The sequence below is a fragment of the Narcine bancroftii genome, chromosome 2, assembly GCF_036971445.1.
Source record: "Narcine bancroftii isolate sNarBan1 chromosome 2, sNarBan1.hap1, whole genome shotgun sequence".
Taxonomy (NCBI): domain Eukaryota; kingdom Metazoa; phylum Chordata; class Chondrichthyes; order Torpediniformes; family Narcinidae; genus Narcine; species Narcine bancroftii.
Genome location: NC_091470.1, coordinates 20464353 through 20481377, shown reverse-complemented (window position 1 = coordinate 20481377; position 17025 = coordinate 20464353). Strand labels below are relative to the sequence as shown.

Sequence of the window (17025 nt, the reverse complement as noted above, 5' to 3'; positions counted from 1 at the left end):
TAATACATTTTTTTGCTACGGCTAGGGCTATCTTAACAAATCTTTTTTGTGCATCCTCCAAGTCAATTCCAAATTCTTTATTTTTTATGTTACTTAGGAGAAAGATCTCTGGATTCTTTGGTATATTGTTTTCTGTTATTTTATTTAATATCTGATTGAGATCATCCCAAAATTTTTATACCCTCTCACATGTCCAGATTGCATGAATTGTTGTTCCCCTTTCTTTTTTACATCGAAAACATCTATCAGATACTGTTGGGTCCCATTTATTTAACTTTTGCGGTGTAATGTATAGTCTGTGTAACCAATTATATTGTATCATACGTAGCCTCGTATTTATTGTATTTCTCATCATTCCAGAACATAATTTCTCCCATGTTTCCTTTTTTATCTTTATATTTAAATCTTGTTCCCATTTTTGTTTAGTTTTACCATTTGTTTCCTCATTCTCTTTTTCTTGCAGTTTAATATACATATTTGTTATAAATCTTTTGATTAACATTGTATCTGTAATCACATATTCAAGGTTACTTCCCTCTGGTAAACTCAAATTGCTTCCTAATTTCTCTTTCAAGTAGGATCTCAGTTGGTAATATGCCAGCGCTGTATCTCCAGTTAAATTGTACTTATCTCTCATTTGTTCAAAGGATAAGAATCTACTTCCTGAAAAATCCCTTTTTTAATCCCTTTTTTTTCCCATTTTCTAAAGGAAAGGTTGTCTATTGTAAAAGGGAGTAGCTTATTTTGCGTCAATATTAGTTTTGGTAATTGATAATTTGTTTTATTTCTTTCTACATGAATCTTCTTCCAAATATTGAGGAGATGATGTAATACTGGAGAAGTTCTATGTTGTACCAATTTTTCGTCCCATTTATATATTATGTGTTCAGGTATCTTTTCCCCTATTTTATCTAATTCTAATCTCGTCCAGTCTGGTTTTTCCCTTGTTTGATAAAAATCTGATAGGTATCTTAATTGTGCGGCTCTATAATAATTTTTGAAGTTTGGCAATTGTAAGCCTCCTTGTTTATACCATTCTGTTAATTTATCTAGTGCTATCCTCGGTTTCGCCCCTCTCCATAAAAATTTCCTTATTATTTTCTTTAACTCTTTGAAGAATTTTTCTGTCAGTTGTATTGGCAATGCCTGAAATAAGTATAGTATCCTTGGAAAAATGTTCATTTTAATACAGTTTATCCTTCCTATCAGTGTTAGTGGTAGCTCTTTCCAATGCTCTAAATCGTCCTGTAATTTTTTCATTAGTGGATTGTAATTGAGTTTATATAATTGGCCTAGATTTTTGTTTATTTGTACACCTAGGTATCTTATTGCCTGCATTTGCCATCTGAATGGGGATTCCTTCTTAAATTTTGAGAAATCCGCGTTATTCATAGGCATTGCTTCACTTTTATTTACGTTTATTTTGTATCCCGACACTTCTCCATATTCCTTCAATTTCTTATATAATTCTTTTATTGATAGTTCTGGTTCTGTTAAGTACACTATCACATCATCCGCAAATAGACTGATTTTATATTCCCTGTCTTTTATTTTTATTCCTTTTATATTATTATCTATTCTTATCAATTCTGCTAGTGGTTCTATAGCTAGCGCAAACAATAACGGTGATAGTGGGCATCCCTGCCGCGTTGACCTGCTTAAGTTAAATTGCTTTGATACATGTCCATTTACTGTCACTTTCGCTAACGGTCCCTTATATAATGCTACAGCAATGAGCTCTCTGAACCCTTCTCCATTAACAATGGCGTGAAGCAAGGCTGTGTTCTGGCACCAACCCTCTTTTCAATCTTCTTCAGCATGATGCTGAACCAAGCCATGAAAGACCCCAACAATGAAGACGCTGTTTACATCCGGTACCGCACGGATGGCAGTCTCTTCAATCTGAGGCGCCTGCAAGCTCACACCAAGACACAAGAGAAACTTGTCCGTGAACTACTCTTTGCAGACGATGCCGCTTTAGTTGCCCATTCAGAGCCAGCTCTTCAGCGCTTGACGTCCTGCTTTGCGGAAACTGCCAAAATGTTTGGCCTGGAAGTCAGCCTGAAGAAAACTGAGGTCCTCCATCAGCCAGCTCCCCACCATGATTACCAGCCCCCCCACATCTCCATCGGGCACACAAAACTCAAAACGGTCAACCAGTTTACCTATCTCGGCTGCACCATTTCATCAGATGCAAGGATCGACAATGAGATAGACAACAGACTCGCCAAGGCAAATAGCACCTTTGGAAGACTACACAAAAGAGTCTGGAAAAACAACCAACTGAAAAACCTCACAAAGATAAGCGTATACAGAGCCGTTGTCATACCCACACTCCTGTTCGGCTCCGAATCATGGGTCCTCTACCGGCACCACCTACGGCTCCTAGAACGCTTCCACCAGCGTTGTCTCCGCTCCATCCTCAACATCCATTGGAGCGCTTACATCCCTAACGTCGAAGTACTCGAGATGGCAGAGGTCGACAGCATCGAGTCCACGCTGCTGAAGATCCAGCTGCGCTGGATGGGTCACGTCTCCAGAATGGAGGACCATCGCCTTCCCAAGATCGTGTTATATGGCGAGCTCTCCACTGGCCACCGTGACAGAGGTGCACCAAAGAAAAGGTACAAGGACTGCCTAAAGAAATCTCTTGGTGCCTGCCACATTGACCACCGCCAGTGGGCTGATATCGCCTCAAACCGTGCATCTTGGCGCCTCACAGTTTGGCGGGCAGCAACCTCCTTTGAAGAAGACCGCAGAGCCTACCTCACTGACAAAAGGCAAAGGAGGAAAAACCCAACACCCAACCCCAATCCACCAATTTTCCCCTGCAACCGCTGCAATCGTGTCTGCCTGTCCCGCATCGGACTTGTCAGCCACAAACGAGCCTGCAGCTGACGTGGACTTTTTACCCCCTCCATAAATCTTCGTCCGCGAAGCCAAGCCAAAGAAGAAGATGAATCCAATTAATATACTTCTCCGGTAAACTGAATTTTTGCAATACTTTGAACAAATAATTCCATTCTACTCTGTTGAAGGCCTTCTCTGCGTCTAAAGCAACTGCTACTGCAGGTGCTTTATTTCCTTCTACTGCATGAATTAAGTTAATAAATTTACAAATATTGTCTGTTGTGCGTCTTTTTTTGATAAATCCAGTTTGGTCTAAATTTACCATTTTCGGTACCTGTTCTGCTAATCTGTTTGCTAATAGTTTAGATATTATCTTATAATCTGTGTTTAGCAAAGATATTGGTCTATATGACGCTGGTGAGAGTGGATCTTTCCCTTGTTTTAGTATTACTGTAATTATTGCTGTTTTACAAGAATCTGGTAAGCTTTGTGTCTCATCAATCTGGTTGATTACATCCAGGAGGGGCGGTATTAATAAGTCTTTAAATGTTTTGTAGAATTCTATTGGGAGGCCATCCTCTCCTGGTGTCTTATTATTTGGTAATTTTTTTATTATCTCTTGTATTTCTACTGTTTCAAATGGTTCTGTTAATTTATTTTGTTCCTCTATTTGTAGTTTTGGTAGTTCAATTTTAGTCAAAAATTCATCTATTTTCCCTTCTTTCCCTTCGTTTTCAGTTCGGTATAATTGTTCATAGAATTCTCTGAAGTTTTCCTTAATTTCTTTTGGATTATATGTAATTTGTTTGTCTTTTTTCCTTGTTGCCAATACCATTTTCTTAGTTTGCTCTGTCTTAAGCTGCCATGCTAAGATTTTGTGTGTTTTTTCACCTAGTTCATAATATTTCTGTTTTGTCTTCATTATATTCTTCTCTACCTTATATGTTTGTAATGTTTCATATTTTATTTTTTTATCCACCCATTCTCTTCTTTTAGTTGTATCTTCCTTCATTGCTAATTTTTTTTCTATGTTTACTATTTCCCTTTCCAACTGCTCTGTTTCCTGATTATAGTCCTTCTTCATCTTGGTTACATAACTTATTATTTGCCCTCTAATGAATGCTTTCATTGCGTCCCATAGTATAAACTTATCTTCCACTGATTCCGTATTTACTTCAAAATACATTTTTAATTGTTTTTCAATAAATTCTCTAAAATCCTGTCTTTTAAGTAGCATGGGGTTTAATCTCCATCTATACATTCTTGGAGGGATGTCCTCTAGCTTTACTGTCAGTATTAAGGGTGAATGGTCCGATAGCATTCTCGCTTTATATTCTGTTTTTCTTACTCTATCCTGCATACTAGCTGATAACAAAAATAGGTCTATTCTTGAGTATGTTTTATGTCTAGTCGAGTAGTATGAGTATTCCTTTTCTTTTGGGTTTTGTTTCCTCCATATATCCACAAGTTTCATTTCTTGCATTGATTTAATTATAAATTTGGTTACTTTGTTCTTCCTGTTAATTTTTTCCCCCGTTTTATCCATATTTGGATCCAAATTCAGATTGAAATCCCCTCCTATTAGTATGTTCCCTTGCGTATTAGCTACCTTCAAAAAGATATCTTGCATAAACTTTTGATCCTCTTCGTTAGGTGAATATATATTAAGTAGATTCCAAAGCTCCGAATATATCTGACATTTTATCATAACATATCTCCCTGCTGGATCTATTATTTCCTCTTCTATTTTAAATGGCACATTTTTGCTAATTAATATAGCCACTCCTCTTGCTTTTGAATTATACGATGCTGCTGTTACATGTCCTACCCAATCTCTCTTTAATTTCTTGTGCTCCAATTCAGTTAAGTGTGTTTCTTGGACAAATGCTATATCTATTTTTTTCCTTTTTCAGTAAATTTAGTAGTTTCTTCCTTTTAATTTGGTTATGTATTCCATTAATATTTAAAGTCATATAGTTCAGCGTAGCCATTTTATATTTTGTTTATCTTCTCTTTCCGTTTTTCCATCATTACCTTTCCTCCTTTTCCATTTCTGTTTTCTTATTTTCAACTCTTTACAAGACAACATTCCTACAACATCCAACATTTTCCTTATTCTCCTATTTCTATCTTCTTTATCCCCAATCTCCCCTTCCTCTCCTGAGTTGTTCTTTATCCCTTGTCGGACAACCACATCTCCCCTCTCCATTTGGGTTTGCGAATCCACTCGCAAGCGTCAACTGATTTTGCAGTGACCGCTATTTTCCCCCCACCCAGCCCCCCCCAGAAAAGATTTCACTTTTCATATGTCACAAAGGTCTCTCTTTTAATTCCCTCCTTATTCTCTCTATTCCATTACCTTCCCTTATTAATTCTTGTCTATACATCTATATTTTCCTCTAATTACAGATACATTCACGTATGCACATTGTCTCTATTCACTCTTATACCTCTTTACCCGCATACACATCAATCGTGGTCATTTTTACTCTCATTACCCGTCTTCATCCCTCAGTCTATTTTTGTCTTTACCCACATACATATCAATCGTGATCATTTTAACTCTCATTACCCGTCTTCATCCCTCAGTCTATTTTTGTAATTGTTCTGCAAATTTTCGTGCTTCTTCTGGATCTGAGAATAGTCTGTTTTGTTGTCCTGGAATAAATATTTTCAATACCGCGGGATGCTTCAGTATAAATTTATACCCTTTCTTCCATAAAATCGCCTTTGCTGTATTGAACTCTTTTCTCTTCTTTAGGAGTTCAAAACTTATATCTGGATAAATGAAGATTTTTTGCCCTTTGTTCTCCAGTGGCTTGTTGCCCTCTCTTACTTTTTCCATTGTCTTCTCCAGAACCTTTTCTCTTGTAGTATATCTTAGGAATTTTACTACAATAGATCTTGGTTTTTGTTGTGGTTGTGGTTTAGAGGCCAATGCTCTATGTGCCCTTTCTATTTCCATTTCTTGCTGTAGTTCTGGACATCCTAGGGTCTTAGGGATCCACTCTTTTATAAACTCCCTCATATTCTTGCCTTCTTCATCTTCCTTAAGGCCCACTATCTTTATGTTATTTCTTCTGTTATAATTTTCCATTGTATCTATTTTTTGAGCTAGTAGTTCTTGTGTCTCTTTAGTTTTTTTATTAGATTCCTCCAATTTCTTTTTTAAGTCTTCTACCTCCATTTCTGCTGCTACTGCCCGCTCTTCCATCTTGTCCATTTTCTTTCCCATTTCTGTTAAGGTCATCTCCATTTTATTTATTTTCTCTTCTGTGTTTTTTATTCTTTTTCTTAAATCCTTAAATTCCTGTGTTTGCCATTCTTTAAATGACTCCATGTATCCTCTAACAAGAGCAAGTATATCCTTTACCTTGCCTTTCCCTTCATCTATTTCACTGTATTCTTCCTCTTCTTCTTCCTCTGGGTTGGCCATCTGTTGTTTCTTTGTTGCCCTTTCCTTCTCTTCTTTCTTGTTTTCATTGTTTTCTGTGGTCTCTTCTTGCTGCAGGTGTTCTGCAGCTGTCGTTGCCGGCTGTGGAGATCGACTCCCCAGCTGGTCCCCCCTCCCGTCGGTGTGTTTTTTTTCATGCGCGGTTGCGCACTTTTACTCGGCTCTGCGAGCCATTGTTGTAGTTCTTTTTCTACCGACCTGAGGAAGCGGGCTCCTCTCTCCACAGCGGGCCTCTTCGGACAGGTAAGGCCTTCTCTTTCTTCCTCCGTTGTCTTCTCTTCCTCTCTTCTTACCGTTGATTTTGATTTTTCTTTTTTTGTCGCCATCTTCTTTCCACCTTTATACTCACTTTTCTGTAACTTTTATTTCTGTGCCTTTGTATTTTCTCTTGTTTTTCCCGACTTTTCTGGAGAGGGCTGGAGTTCACCGTCCGGCCACTACTCCATCACGTGACTCCTCCGATTTATTTTCATTCTTAAAGACAATTTTGTTGCTTGTTTTCACTCGTGACCAGTTTGAAGTCTCAGGAGGCTGCACTCGCTGGAGGAACGGGCAATCTGCTGGAGGAACTCAGCAGGTCGAGCGGCATCAGAGGGAGAAAAAGAGTGGTCGATGCTTAATGACAGAAACCTTCCTCGAGACACGGGAACCTTCCTCGAGACCCATTCTTTTTCTTCCACGGACGCTACTCAACCTGCTGAGTTCCACTGGCAGATTGCTTTTAAACGGTTGTTGAAAGCGATGTAACTTGTGGCTTTCACCTCCTTGTTTTCCCAAATTTAGTATGTCTCTATTGTGCGTCCTGAACTTTGGTCCTAATTGAATTGCCTGAGTTTTTCCTTAGGTTCCTATTCCCAGCCTGGTCAGCGACGTTAATAAATACACAAGAATGTTGGAAAAACTCAGCACTGAGGCAGCACGATTGGCATAGCGGTTAGCGCAACATCTTTGCAGGAACCAAGGTTCAAATCCCGCGCTGTCTGTAAGCAGTTTATATGTTCTCCCCATGTCTGCATGTCCCTGGGAGCTCCGGTATCCTCCCACTATTCAAAATATTCTTTGGCTTGGCTTCGCGGACGCAGATTTATGGAGGGGTAATGTCCACGTCAGCTGCAGGCTCGTTTGTGGCTGACAAGTCCGATGCAGGACAGGCAGACACGGTTGCAGGGGAAAATTGGTTGGTTGGGGTTGGGTGTTGGGTTTTTCCTCCTTTGTCTTTTGTTAGTGAGGTGGGCTCTGCGGTCTTCTTCAAAGGAGGTTGCTGCCCGCCGAACTGTGAGGCGCCAAGATGCACGGTTTGAGGCGATATCAGCCCACTGGCAGTGGTCAATGTGGCAGGCACCAAGAGATTTCTTTAGGGAGTCCTTGTACCTCTTCTTTGGTGCACCTCTGTCACAGTGGCCAATGGAGAGCTCGCCATATAACACGATCTTGGGAAGGCGATGGACCTCCATTCTGGAGACGTGACCTGCCCAGCGCAGTTGGATCTTCAGCAGCGTGGATTCGATGCTGTCGGCCTCTGCCATCTCGAGTACTTCGATGTTAGGGATGAAGTCGCTCCAATGAATGTTGAGGATGGAGCGGAGACAACGCTGGTGGAAGCGTTCTAGGAGCCGTAGGTGATGCCGGTAGAGGGCCCATGATTCAGAGCCGAACAGGAGTGTGGGTATGACAACGGTTCTGTATACGCTTATCTTTGTGAGGTTTTTCAGTTGGTTGTTTTTCCAGACTCTTTTGTGTAGTCTTCCAAAGGCGCTATTTGCCTTGGCGAGTCTGTTGTCTATCTCGTTGTCGATCCTTGCATCTGATGAAATGGTGCAGCCAAGATAGGTAAACTGGTTGACCGTTTTGAGTTTTGTGTGCCCGATGGAGATGTGGGGGGGCTGGTAGTCATGGTGGGGAGCTGGCTGATGGAGGACCTGTTTTCTTCAGGCTGACTTCTAGGCCAAACATTTTGGCAGTTTCCGCAAAGCAGGACGTCAAGCGCTGAAGAGCTGGCTCTGAAAATATACTGAGGGTGTAAATTGGGTGGCACAGACTTGCGGGCAAAATGGCCTGTTCCCATGCTGCATGTCTAAATTTTTAAAAACATTTCTTGCAGAATCCATAAGAGTAAGATACAGTAGATATAAAACTGACATTTGTCAGCCATGTTAATTGTGCTTTTGAGTTTAGAATTCTCACCACTTGAAATTTGCAAACAAAATGCTGATTTTAATAATTATTCTAATTTACTTTTCCCTTTTAGTGCACAGATCAAGATTTTTGTGACAGGTCTGTTCAGCTTAAACCAAGACATTCCATCTTTCAAAGAACATTTAAGAGATTTCCTTGTACAGATTAAGGTAAGAACGTAAAACTGCACGTCTTGGTGCCACGCTGGAGAGGCTCCTCGCCTCTCGGAACATTTGTCGCCGCGCAAGTTAAATTTGTAAATACGGAATGTTTGTTGTACTGCTCGGCCTCAGATGTTGGGCTACTTTACCCTCTGACCCCTGGGGGTCAGAGGCAGGGATCCATTTATTGTTCATCCTCCATTGTCGTTAATTAAGATGGTGAGCAGTATTTCTCGTAATAATCAAAATAATAAAACTGTGAATGTTGAAAATTTATAACCAAAAAAAAAGGCCGTGCCACTAATGAAGGGTGTTGGACCCAAGGTACTGACTCCGTTTCTATTCCTGTGGGTACCATCTGACTTTCTGAGTGTTTGCAGCACTTTCCTTTCTTGTTTCTCTGAATTATGCTGCTTTGATGTCGAATGGCCACGACACTAGATCTACATCTAATCCATTTGTTTGGGAAAGCATAATCTTTCAAGCCTGTAGAACTGGAACATTGCGTTCAATTCTGATTGCTTTGTGACATGATGGATGCAGATGCACTGGAGAGGGTGCAGAGGAGATTTACCAGGATGTTGCCTGGATTTGGAGAATGTGTCTTGTGAAGGAAGGTGGACAGGACTCGGGCTTTTCTCTTTGGAATTACGAAGGATGAGAGGTGGCCTATTGGAGTTATCTGAGATTACGTGGAGCTAGGCATCCCAACGTAATTTCTACTGTTAGGGTAGAGGGTCAGGCAATTTAGTTTAGAGTTTGATAGTTTAGATAATGTATCTTTTCTACTGTATTTGTTATTTGAACAATAGAGCTGTGGGGAATTGATTGCAGTTTGTTTATGATATATGATTTATATCTGTAACCTCACCTTCTATATGTGCTTAAACGTAGTAAAAGATTGGAAAAGAGATTATGAGGGGCCGAGACGTTTTATTTTCTGGGGCAACAATAGCAAATACCAGAGGATGTCTGTTTAAGGTGAGGTAAGGTTTTTACTCAGAGTGGTGGGTGCCTGGAGTGCATTGCTGGGGATGGTGGTGGAGGCAGATACAAAAGGGACATTCAGAAGATACTTAAATAGGCACCTGGATGTCAGACAAATGGATGATTATGGCTGTGTAGAAGAGAAACAGATTTATAACATTGTGGCTGTGTAGAAGAGAAACAGATTTATAACATTGTGGGCCGAAGGGCCTGTACTGGGCTATAATGTTCTATGTTGCGAATTATTGGTTCCAGATAATTGACTGATGACCCTTCCTTGCTCCTTGGTAAGAGGGACTGGTTTGGTAAGATGCCAGGAGGTGGCCAGTGCTGGTGTGCCAGAAGCCCAGCAAGGGCAGGTTTACATCATAAACATGTCGCGCAGAGAATGAGATAAGCAAATTGAGTGTGTAAAAGCACCGCAGACACAATATTCAAGGTGAATAAATGTATCTTTTATCAGAAGTTTTAAAACAGGAAGCCAAATTAGTGGGAAAGGGGGACAATGCAGCGATGGATGGGCCTGCAGATTCAGCAGGAAATCCAAGGATGCGTTGGACTTCATAATAAGGTTTGAGTGTGGGAGCAGCATTGTCAAGCCATAAACTGTACTAGTCTATTTGCCAATGGTACAATTGGCCTTGCTGAGATTGCACCACACCCAGTGGTTTACGATCTAGAATTCGCTGCCTCTGGAGGGGCGGAAACCCCATCAACTTGAGGAACGGTGGAGTGCCAGGATTGCTGTGCCAGGAAATGGATTTGGCTCAATCTAATCAACAGGATCATTAAAATTTTAACCTGCAGCACGGAAGCAGGTCCTTTCGGCCCACGAGTCCATGCCCTCCAAATACACCAATTAACCTGGGAGAACGTACAAACTCCTTGCAGACAGCACCTGATTCGAATCTGGGTCACTGGCGCTGTAATAGTACTGTGCTAACCATTTTGTCCAATATACTGTCACAATTCCAAGAGTATTGTCAAAGTTTTAAAGGCTTTTATAGACGTATTGGGTTTAGAAAGTGTTTCATTATCCTTTATGGTGTATCCCATCTGAAGAATGGCGCAGGAGAGTGCAAAGCCATTGTTCCATTGACCCTGGAAAATGACAATTTTTTTAAAAACCCTTGCAAATTATGGAATCAAAATGGTGGGAACACCCAGCAGGGCAGCCAGCGTCTGGGGAAAAGAGAATATTTCCGGGTCACCGACCCAAAACGTTAACTATTTCTCTTCCCAATCGCCTGCCCTGCTGAGTATTCCCAGCATTTTCTGCTGCTTGGTGTCTGCGACCGCTCTCATCTCTCCTCTTTTCTTTTGTTAAGGAATTTGGCGGAGAGGACACTTCGGACTTGTTCCTGGAGGAAAGAGAATCGGCGTTGCGCCAGGCTCAGGAAGAAAAAAGAAAGCTTCAGATGACAGTGCCCGGGATATTAAACCCACATGAAATCGCGGAAGAGATGTGTGACTGAGTGTACCCAGTGTGAAGAGAATGGGGTGGGGGGGAGGGGGGGTGGGAGGAATGGAGGACTGTGAAGAAGGGAAATAGTGAAAAGGACAGGAACAGACTCTACCCTTCATATGTGGAGGGATATTTAAAAATTCCAGCTTTTGATTCCTTGTAGCTCAACAGTGGTTGGTGATCAGATCAGGGGTTGCTATTGCATTACGGAACATTTTTTTTCCTGAGTGGGGGAAACTGTATTTGCAAATTGTGAACCCAATTACCCTTCCTCAGCAATCAGAGTTCATTTTTAAACATTTAGTTTTTTTTAACTGAGGCAAGACTGATGCAAAGTTGCAGTGTTTGATTGAATTGAACCAAGTGTTTAAGATGTAGAAGGAAAAGGAAGGGAAATTATTTGTTTACACAAGTACTGAGGATGGTTTGGGCTGGATTTAAAAGGAGACTGATTTGTAGTTCTTCATTCATACCCAGGAGGGTTGGAGTGAGAGTGGGGAACCCACTTGTTTCTCACCTGCTCGTCTACCTAACCATGCATACATGCTGTGAATTTTTCAATCTGTGCCTAGCCACAAACCCTTATTATCTTCAACCCCAGCCTCCCCCCACCACCAACCCACACCCCCCATTAGAAAAAATGCCAGGCTGTGCCTCCTAGTTTACAGGGTGTTGTGGCAACTTTGTTTGTAAGTTATGAAAGAAGGTTGGTTCAGTGGTCAGGAATGACTGGTTCTCTTCACAGGTTTGAAAGGATTCTTCTCTGCGAAGACAGAGGGCTGGGTCAGAGTTTGTACTATTTTAAAATGTATCAGGCACTTCAGTTTTTCAAGAAACCATTTTCTTTTGATGCCAAATGTGCTGGTCTTCTTGCAACACTTGGTACTGTGTATGCGTGTGTAAACTGTGTTAGGGCACACTCGTCAGGCTGAGAAGGCACTGGAACTCAGCTGTGTGATTATAAATGGGTGCAGGTGACTTCTGCCTTGCAAGAGGTTTGTGATATTCTGTTCATTCTGTTACGCGTGGCCACCTAATTCAAGCCCTACATTTTTCTCCCTTTCCTATCAGTCTGTTCCTGTGCCTTGTCCGCTTTACCTGCCTGTCTTTCCTGTGTCCGTCCATCCCCCCACACTGATTCTTGTGTGATCTCCACATTCTGCTTCCTGCTGACAAGTGAAATGTAAAGAATCAACATGAATTTTTAGCTGTCATTGGTTTCCATGTTTCCTCTTCTCAGTCCCAATTAAAGTAGGTCCTGTTCTGCTTCACCCATGAGGACTTTCCTTTGGGGAAAAGGAACGTATCCGATTAGGAGCATGAGAGTTTAAAATTCTGCTCCTTGTTGGGAGACAGTGACAGGAATAAGAATGATTCTGCTGGAAACCACTTCATTTGCAGCCAGGAAAAGAGGGTAGGGGAAGGAAATGCATACACTCTTCTGCTGACCAGTGCTTAACCACCTGATCATTTGGGTAATGGTTGAGAGAGCCTTGGCTTTGAAGAACCAAATGAACCCTCATGTTTCACACCTATCATTTCATTCAGTGCCGGGGGGTGTCTGTTTCCTGCCCCCTCTAAGGGAGTGCAGTGCACAGTTGATAGTTTCTGAATTGCCTTCTAATTTAAATGATCCTTTAGCTTGAACAAGGTGGGACAGTTGGCGTAGTGGTTAACCCAATGCCTTTACAGCGCCAGTGATCAGAACCGGAGTTGGGTTTGAATCCTGCACTCTTTATGAGGAGTTTGCACGTTCTCCCCATGTCTGCATGGGTTTTTTCCAGGGGCTGATTTCCTCCCACTCTTGAAAAATGCACAGGGCTGTAGGTTAATGGTGTGTAAATTGGGAGGCTTGGACTCCTAGGGCCGAATTGCCCTGTTACTGTGCTGTATGTCTAAAATTAAAAAACTGACTGCAGTAAGGCAGAACCTTGCATCAGAAGGGCATAACCTTCCAAAATGTCTGTGAACTCACTGAGAGCTGCCAAACATCTACTCTGCTGTTCCCATTAACAAGATCCAAAACGGAGGATAATATTACAGAAAGTCCTGGTATATTATGGAAGATATTTCACCTTTCACACGAGAACTTGTCTTGGTTCGCAAATATTTTGTTTATTGATATGCTGAGTGAATGCAATGTCCTTTTAATCCATACCATCATGCAATATTCCAGGGCTTTATGCCCATGTAGGAATGTGTGCAGTGGGAGGTAAGTATTTTTGTTAAATCGATATCCTGTTCAAAAAAAAAATCATTTCATGCAGCTTGCAGGTATTTGGTACAAGATTATCTTATTTAGACCCTCATTCATTATGCACACGAATCCAGATCCACAAGTTTCATGCCATATAAAACGTTGGTTACCCTTTACTTCCTTCAGCACATTTGCGTACTGCACTTGACCTCAGCGTCTGCAGGTCTTTTGTTAAAAACATCTGCTTGAAAATGTAGTTAATTTCAATGCCTCACTGTCTTTTAAATTAGCCCTCGATATTTCGACTGAGATGACAGATGGAATATTTTTGTCTTAGTGCCTTTTCATTTTTCTTGTGAAGAAGCTTTTGATCCTTGATTAATTGGACAATCAATTAGGCTTACGGTTGTTTGCAACTCTGTCCAAGAGGAGCAAAGTTATTAGATTACCATTTCAAAGCATTGCATCTTCTTCCCTACTTCCACCTCATTCCCTGCACCTTTCCTCAATCAAGTTCTTTATTGGGAAGGTAAGGGTGGGGGAGAAAGCAAGGGTCAATTTTTTTGTTGGTGGCAGTCAGTGGAAATAATCTGCCTTGGTTTCACTAACATTGTGTTATACACGCAAATACAGTAATAGTGTTTACCAACTCTGTGTGTGTGTGTGTGTGTGTGTGTGTGTGTGCCTGTGCAAATTGGGTTCTCTTTGTGTGTATCATCTTATTCTGTTAAATGCTTTGAGGAGTTGACAATGGACTGTCTTGTCTTTCTATACTTGTACAGAAAGTCTTGTTTAAAAATCCGTGTAATTTAACTGTTACACTGTATTAGAGACGTTTTTTGGCAGAATTTGTAGCAGGACATTGCAAGCGAACATAAAAGCATGCAATCTCCTGCTATTCAGAGTTCCTCCCTCCTTTTTTAAAACAAACTTGTACAGGTTGTAATTAAGATGATTAGAATAGAAATGTTGACTTTTTTAATAAATAAGATTGGATAAATTAGTCGGTAGTTGCATTTTACTGATGAGCTTGTGACATGTGTATCACATGTTTTGTATATGTTTAAACTGCCTTCTGCGCTGACCCATAAAATACTGACTTGCCCTTTTTATTAGTTTTAAACAATTCATTTTCCTCTGTGAGGATGTGTGTAAATTCAGCAGGACCTCCAATCTGTTTTTTTTTAAAGGAGTACCACCCTGGTTCACTTTAAGGTGTGTGTGCACGCATGCACACGTTAAGTACTGTGCACTTCATTTTTCTTTTCAAAGAGAATTCAGAGAAACACTAAAGCACGTAACTAGCAGCATGGGTGGGCGGCTGGTAACTGCTGGATTTTCTGATTCGTTAGCACCCCGACTTGCATTAACTACTTTCTCCTTCCCCACATTGGACCAGTTGATGTCTAGTCAGAAACTCTTTCCCTGTTTATTCTGAAGTTTGAATTGAAGGAAAGTGCTGTGGGGCAGTGAATACAAATGATTTGCCCTGCTTTCCAGTTTAATGGAGGAAATTAGTCACCTCAATGTTAATGAGTGTGGTCATTGTAAGCAATCTGTCCACTTTGGCAAGACACCCAGATCAACCATGAAAGGTGAAGGTTATCAGTATTCCACATTCTAGATGGGCTCTCAACAACTTTTCACTGCAATATTTGACACCAGAGATTACCAGTTGAATTCTATGCATTGGGACAAACATTTTTCTGGAACTCTTCCTGTGTAACCTTGGCAGTGAGGCATCTTTCTCAAAATGAGGCATCCTAGTGCCCCATTCGATTTGAGCTAATCATAAGGCAACTTAATATTCTGTGTATGTATAAGATTAAGTGAATAGATTTAATTGAGAATGAAAATAAAAGCAAAACTCCAGATGTAACATAACACAACATAACATAACAATTACAGCACGGAAACAGGCCATTAGGCCCTTCTAGTCCGCACCGAACCAAACACCCCTCTCTAGTCCCACCTCCCTGCACAATGCCCATAACCCTCCATCTTCTTCTCATCCATATACCTGTCCAACCTTTTCTTAAATAATACAATTGACTCCACCGCCACTATTTCTCCCGGAAACTCATTCCACACGGCTACCACTCTCTGAATCAAGAAGTTCCCCCTCATGTTACCTCTAAACCTCTGCCCCTTAATTCTTAAATTTGTAAATCTGAAATAAGAGCCTAAAATCCTGGGAATGCTCAGCAGGTCATGCAGCATCTGTGGAAAGTTGCTAATCTGTTTCATTTTGACATAGAGAGTGGTAATTGCCCCACGAGCCTGTACTCCCCAAGTACCCCAATTAATCTTCAACTCCTGTATGTTTCGAAGACCTTTTGTCAAAGATAGTAGAGCTGGATAGATGGAACAAATGGTGAGAAAACGAGTTGATTTATGGCAGCGGAGAAGGTAGAAAAGATTTGGATATAATTGACTGTCAGACTGATCATTTCTGTTTGTCATTATGGCTCAGATTTTAATTTTTATATTAGTATCGTCTGATCTGCTCGGAAGATCCCAGAGCTGTCCTATTCCAACATATTACTCAATCAATGATGCATAAATATGCTTCTAAAACTGCCATTTTAAATCATTCAGTCTCATCAGAGGTATTCCCATTGTTCTGCCAATCCCTCCCTACCTTCTCTGCTTCTGGAAGCCAACTTGTTTTCCTCCCCTTCCCAGTTCTGACAATGGGAACATTTTATCTCTCTCCAAGGCTTGGATGCTGTCTGAGTGTTTTTAATAGAACAGGCCCTTCAGACCACAATGTTGTGCCGACCTTTAAACCCTGCCTCCCACATAACCCTCCACTTTAAATTCCTCCATTTGCTCGTCCAGTCGTCTCTTGAAATTCACCAATGTACCTGCCTCCACTATTGACCCAGGTAGTGCATTCCACACACCAACCACTTTGGGTGTAAAAAAAACCTTCCTCTAATATCTCCCCTGAACTTTTCCACCCATTATCTTAAAGCCATCCATGCCCTCTTGTATTGAGCAGTTCCACAAATTATTTACATTTTAAGTCGAGTCCCACAGTACAGAAACCACTTTTCTAACCTGTCCATGCCAATCAAACTAGTCCCATTTGCTTGCATTCAGTCCACACCCTCTTCAATTTTCCTATCCATGCCTTGTCTAAATGTCTTTTGAACATTACAACGGTCCTTGCTCCAACCACTTCCTCAGGTTCCTTACACTCATATTCATATGCCCACACCCTCTGAAAAAGGTGCTCTTTGAGTCTCTTTTAAATCTCTTAGGTTTAGATTCCCCCCTCCCTGGAATAAAATACTATTTACCTTATCTAAGCCCCTTATGATTTTTATAAACATCTATATGGTCCTTGGTCTCCAAAGCAGAAAGCATTCTGCCTCTCCAACTTCTACTTGTTTTCATCCCCAGTAACAATTTCATGAATCTTTCTGCACCCTTTACAGCTGAGTATCTTTCCTACGATTGGGTGATAAGAGCTGCACAACACTCCCAACTGTGGTCACCCCAAATGTTTTGTACAGTCATAATGTGGCATCCTTCCTGCTGTACTCAATCTGACTAATGAAAGCTAGCTTGCCCAATATCACCTTCATGGAACCACATACCTGTATCCCGAGGGCTGGCTCACCATTCTAAATACACCCCAGGGCCTTGCTGTTAACCATTGTCACTCCTGCCTGGTTAAATTGACCAAAGTACAACTTGCCAAACTTACCGTAAATTTTTGTGTATAATG

At 41.1% G+C, this 17025-nt stretch overlaps 1 protein-coding gene across 4 annotated transcripts in view; it reads left to right on the top strand.

The window, feature by feature from the left end:
* Positions 1–11127, top strand: part of LOC138753258 (exportin-1-like) — a 113695-nt gene extending 102568 nt beyond the window's left edge. For all 4 annotated transcript variants that reach the window (XM_069916053.1, XM_069916052.1, XM_069916054.1 and 1 more), the window contains 2 exons: positions 8553–8649; positions 10956–11127. In XM_069916053.1, coding sequence (XP_069772154.1) covers positions 8553–8649; positions 10956–11102 — 244 coding nt within the window. In that variant the 3' untranslated portion in view covers positions 11103–11127. The remainder of the gene's footprint in view (positions 1–8552; positions 8650–10955) is intronic.
* Positions 11128–17025: the final 5898 nt, after the last annotated feature.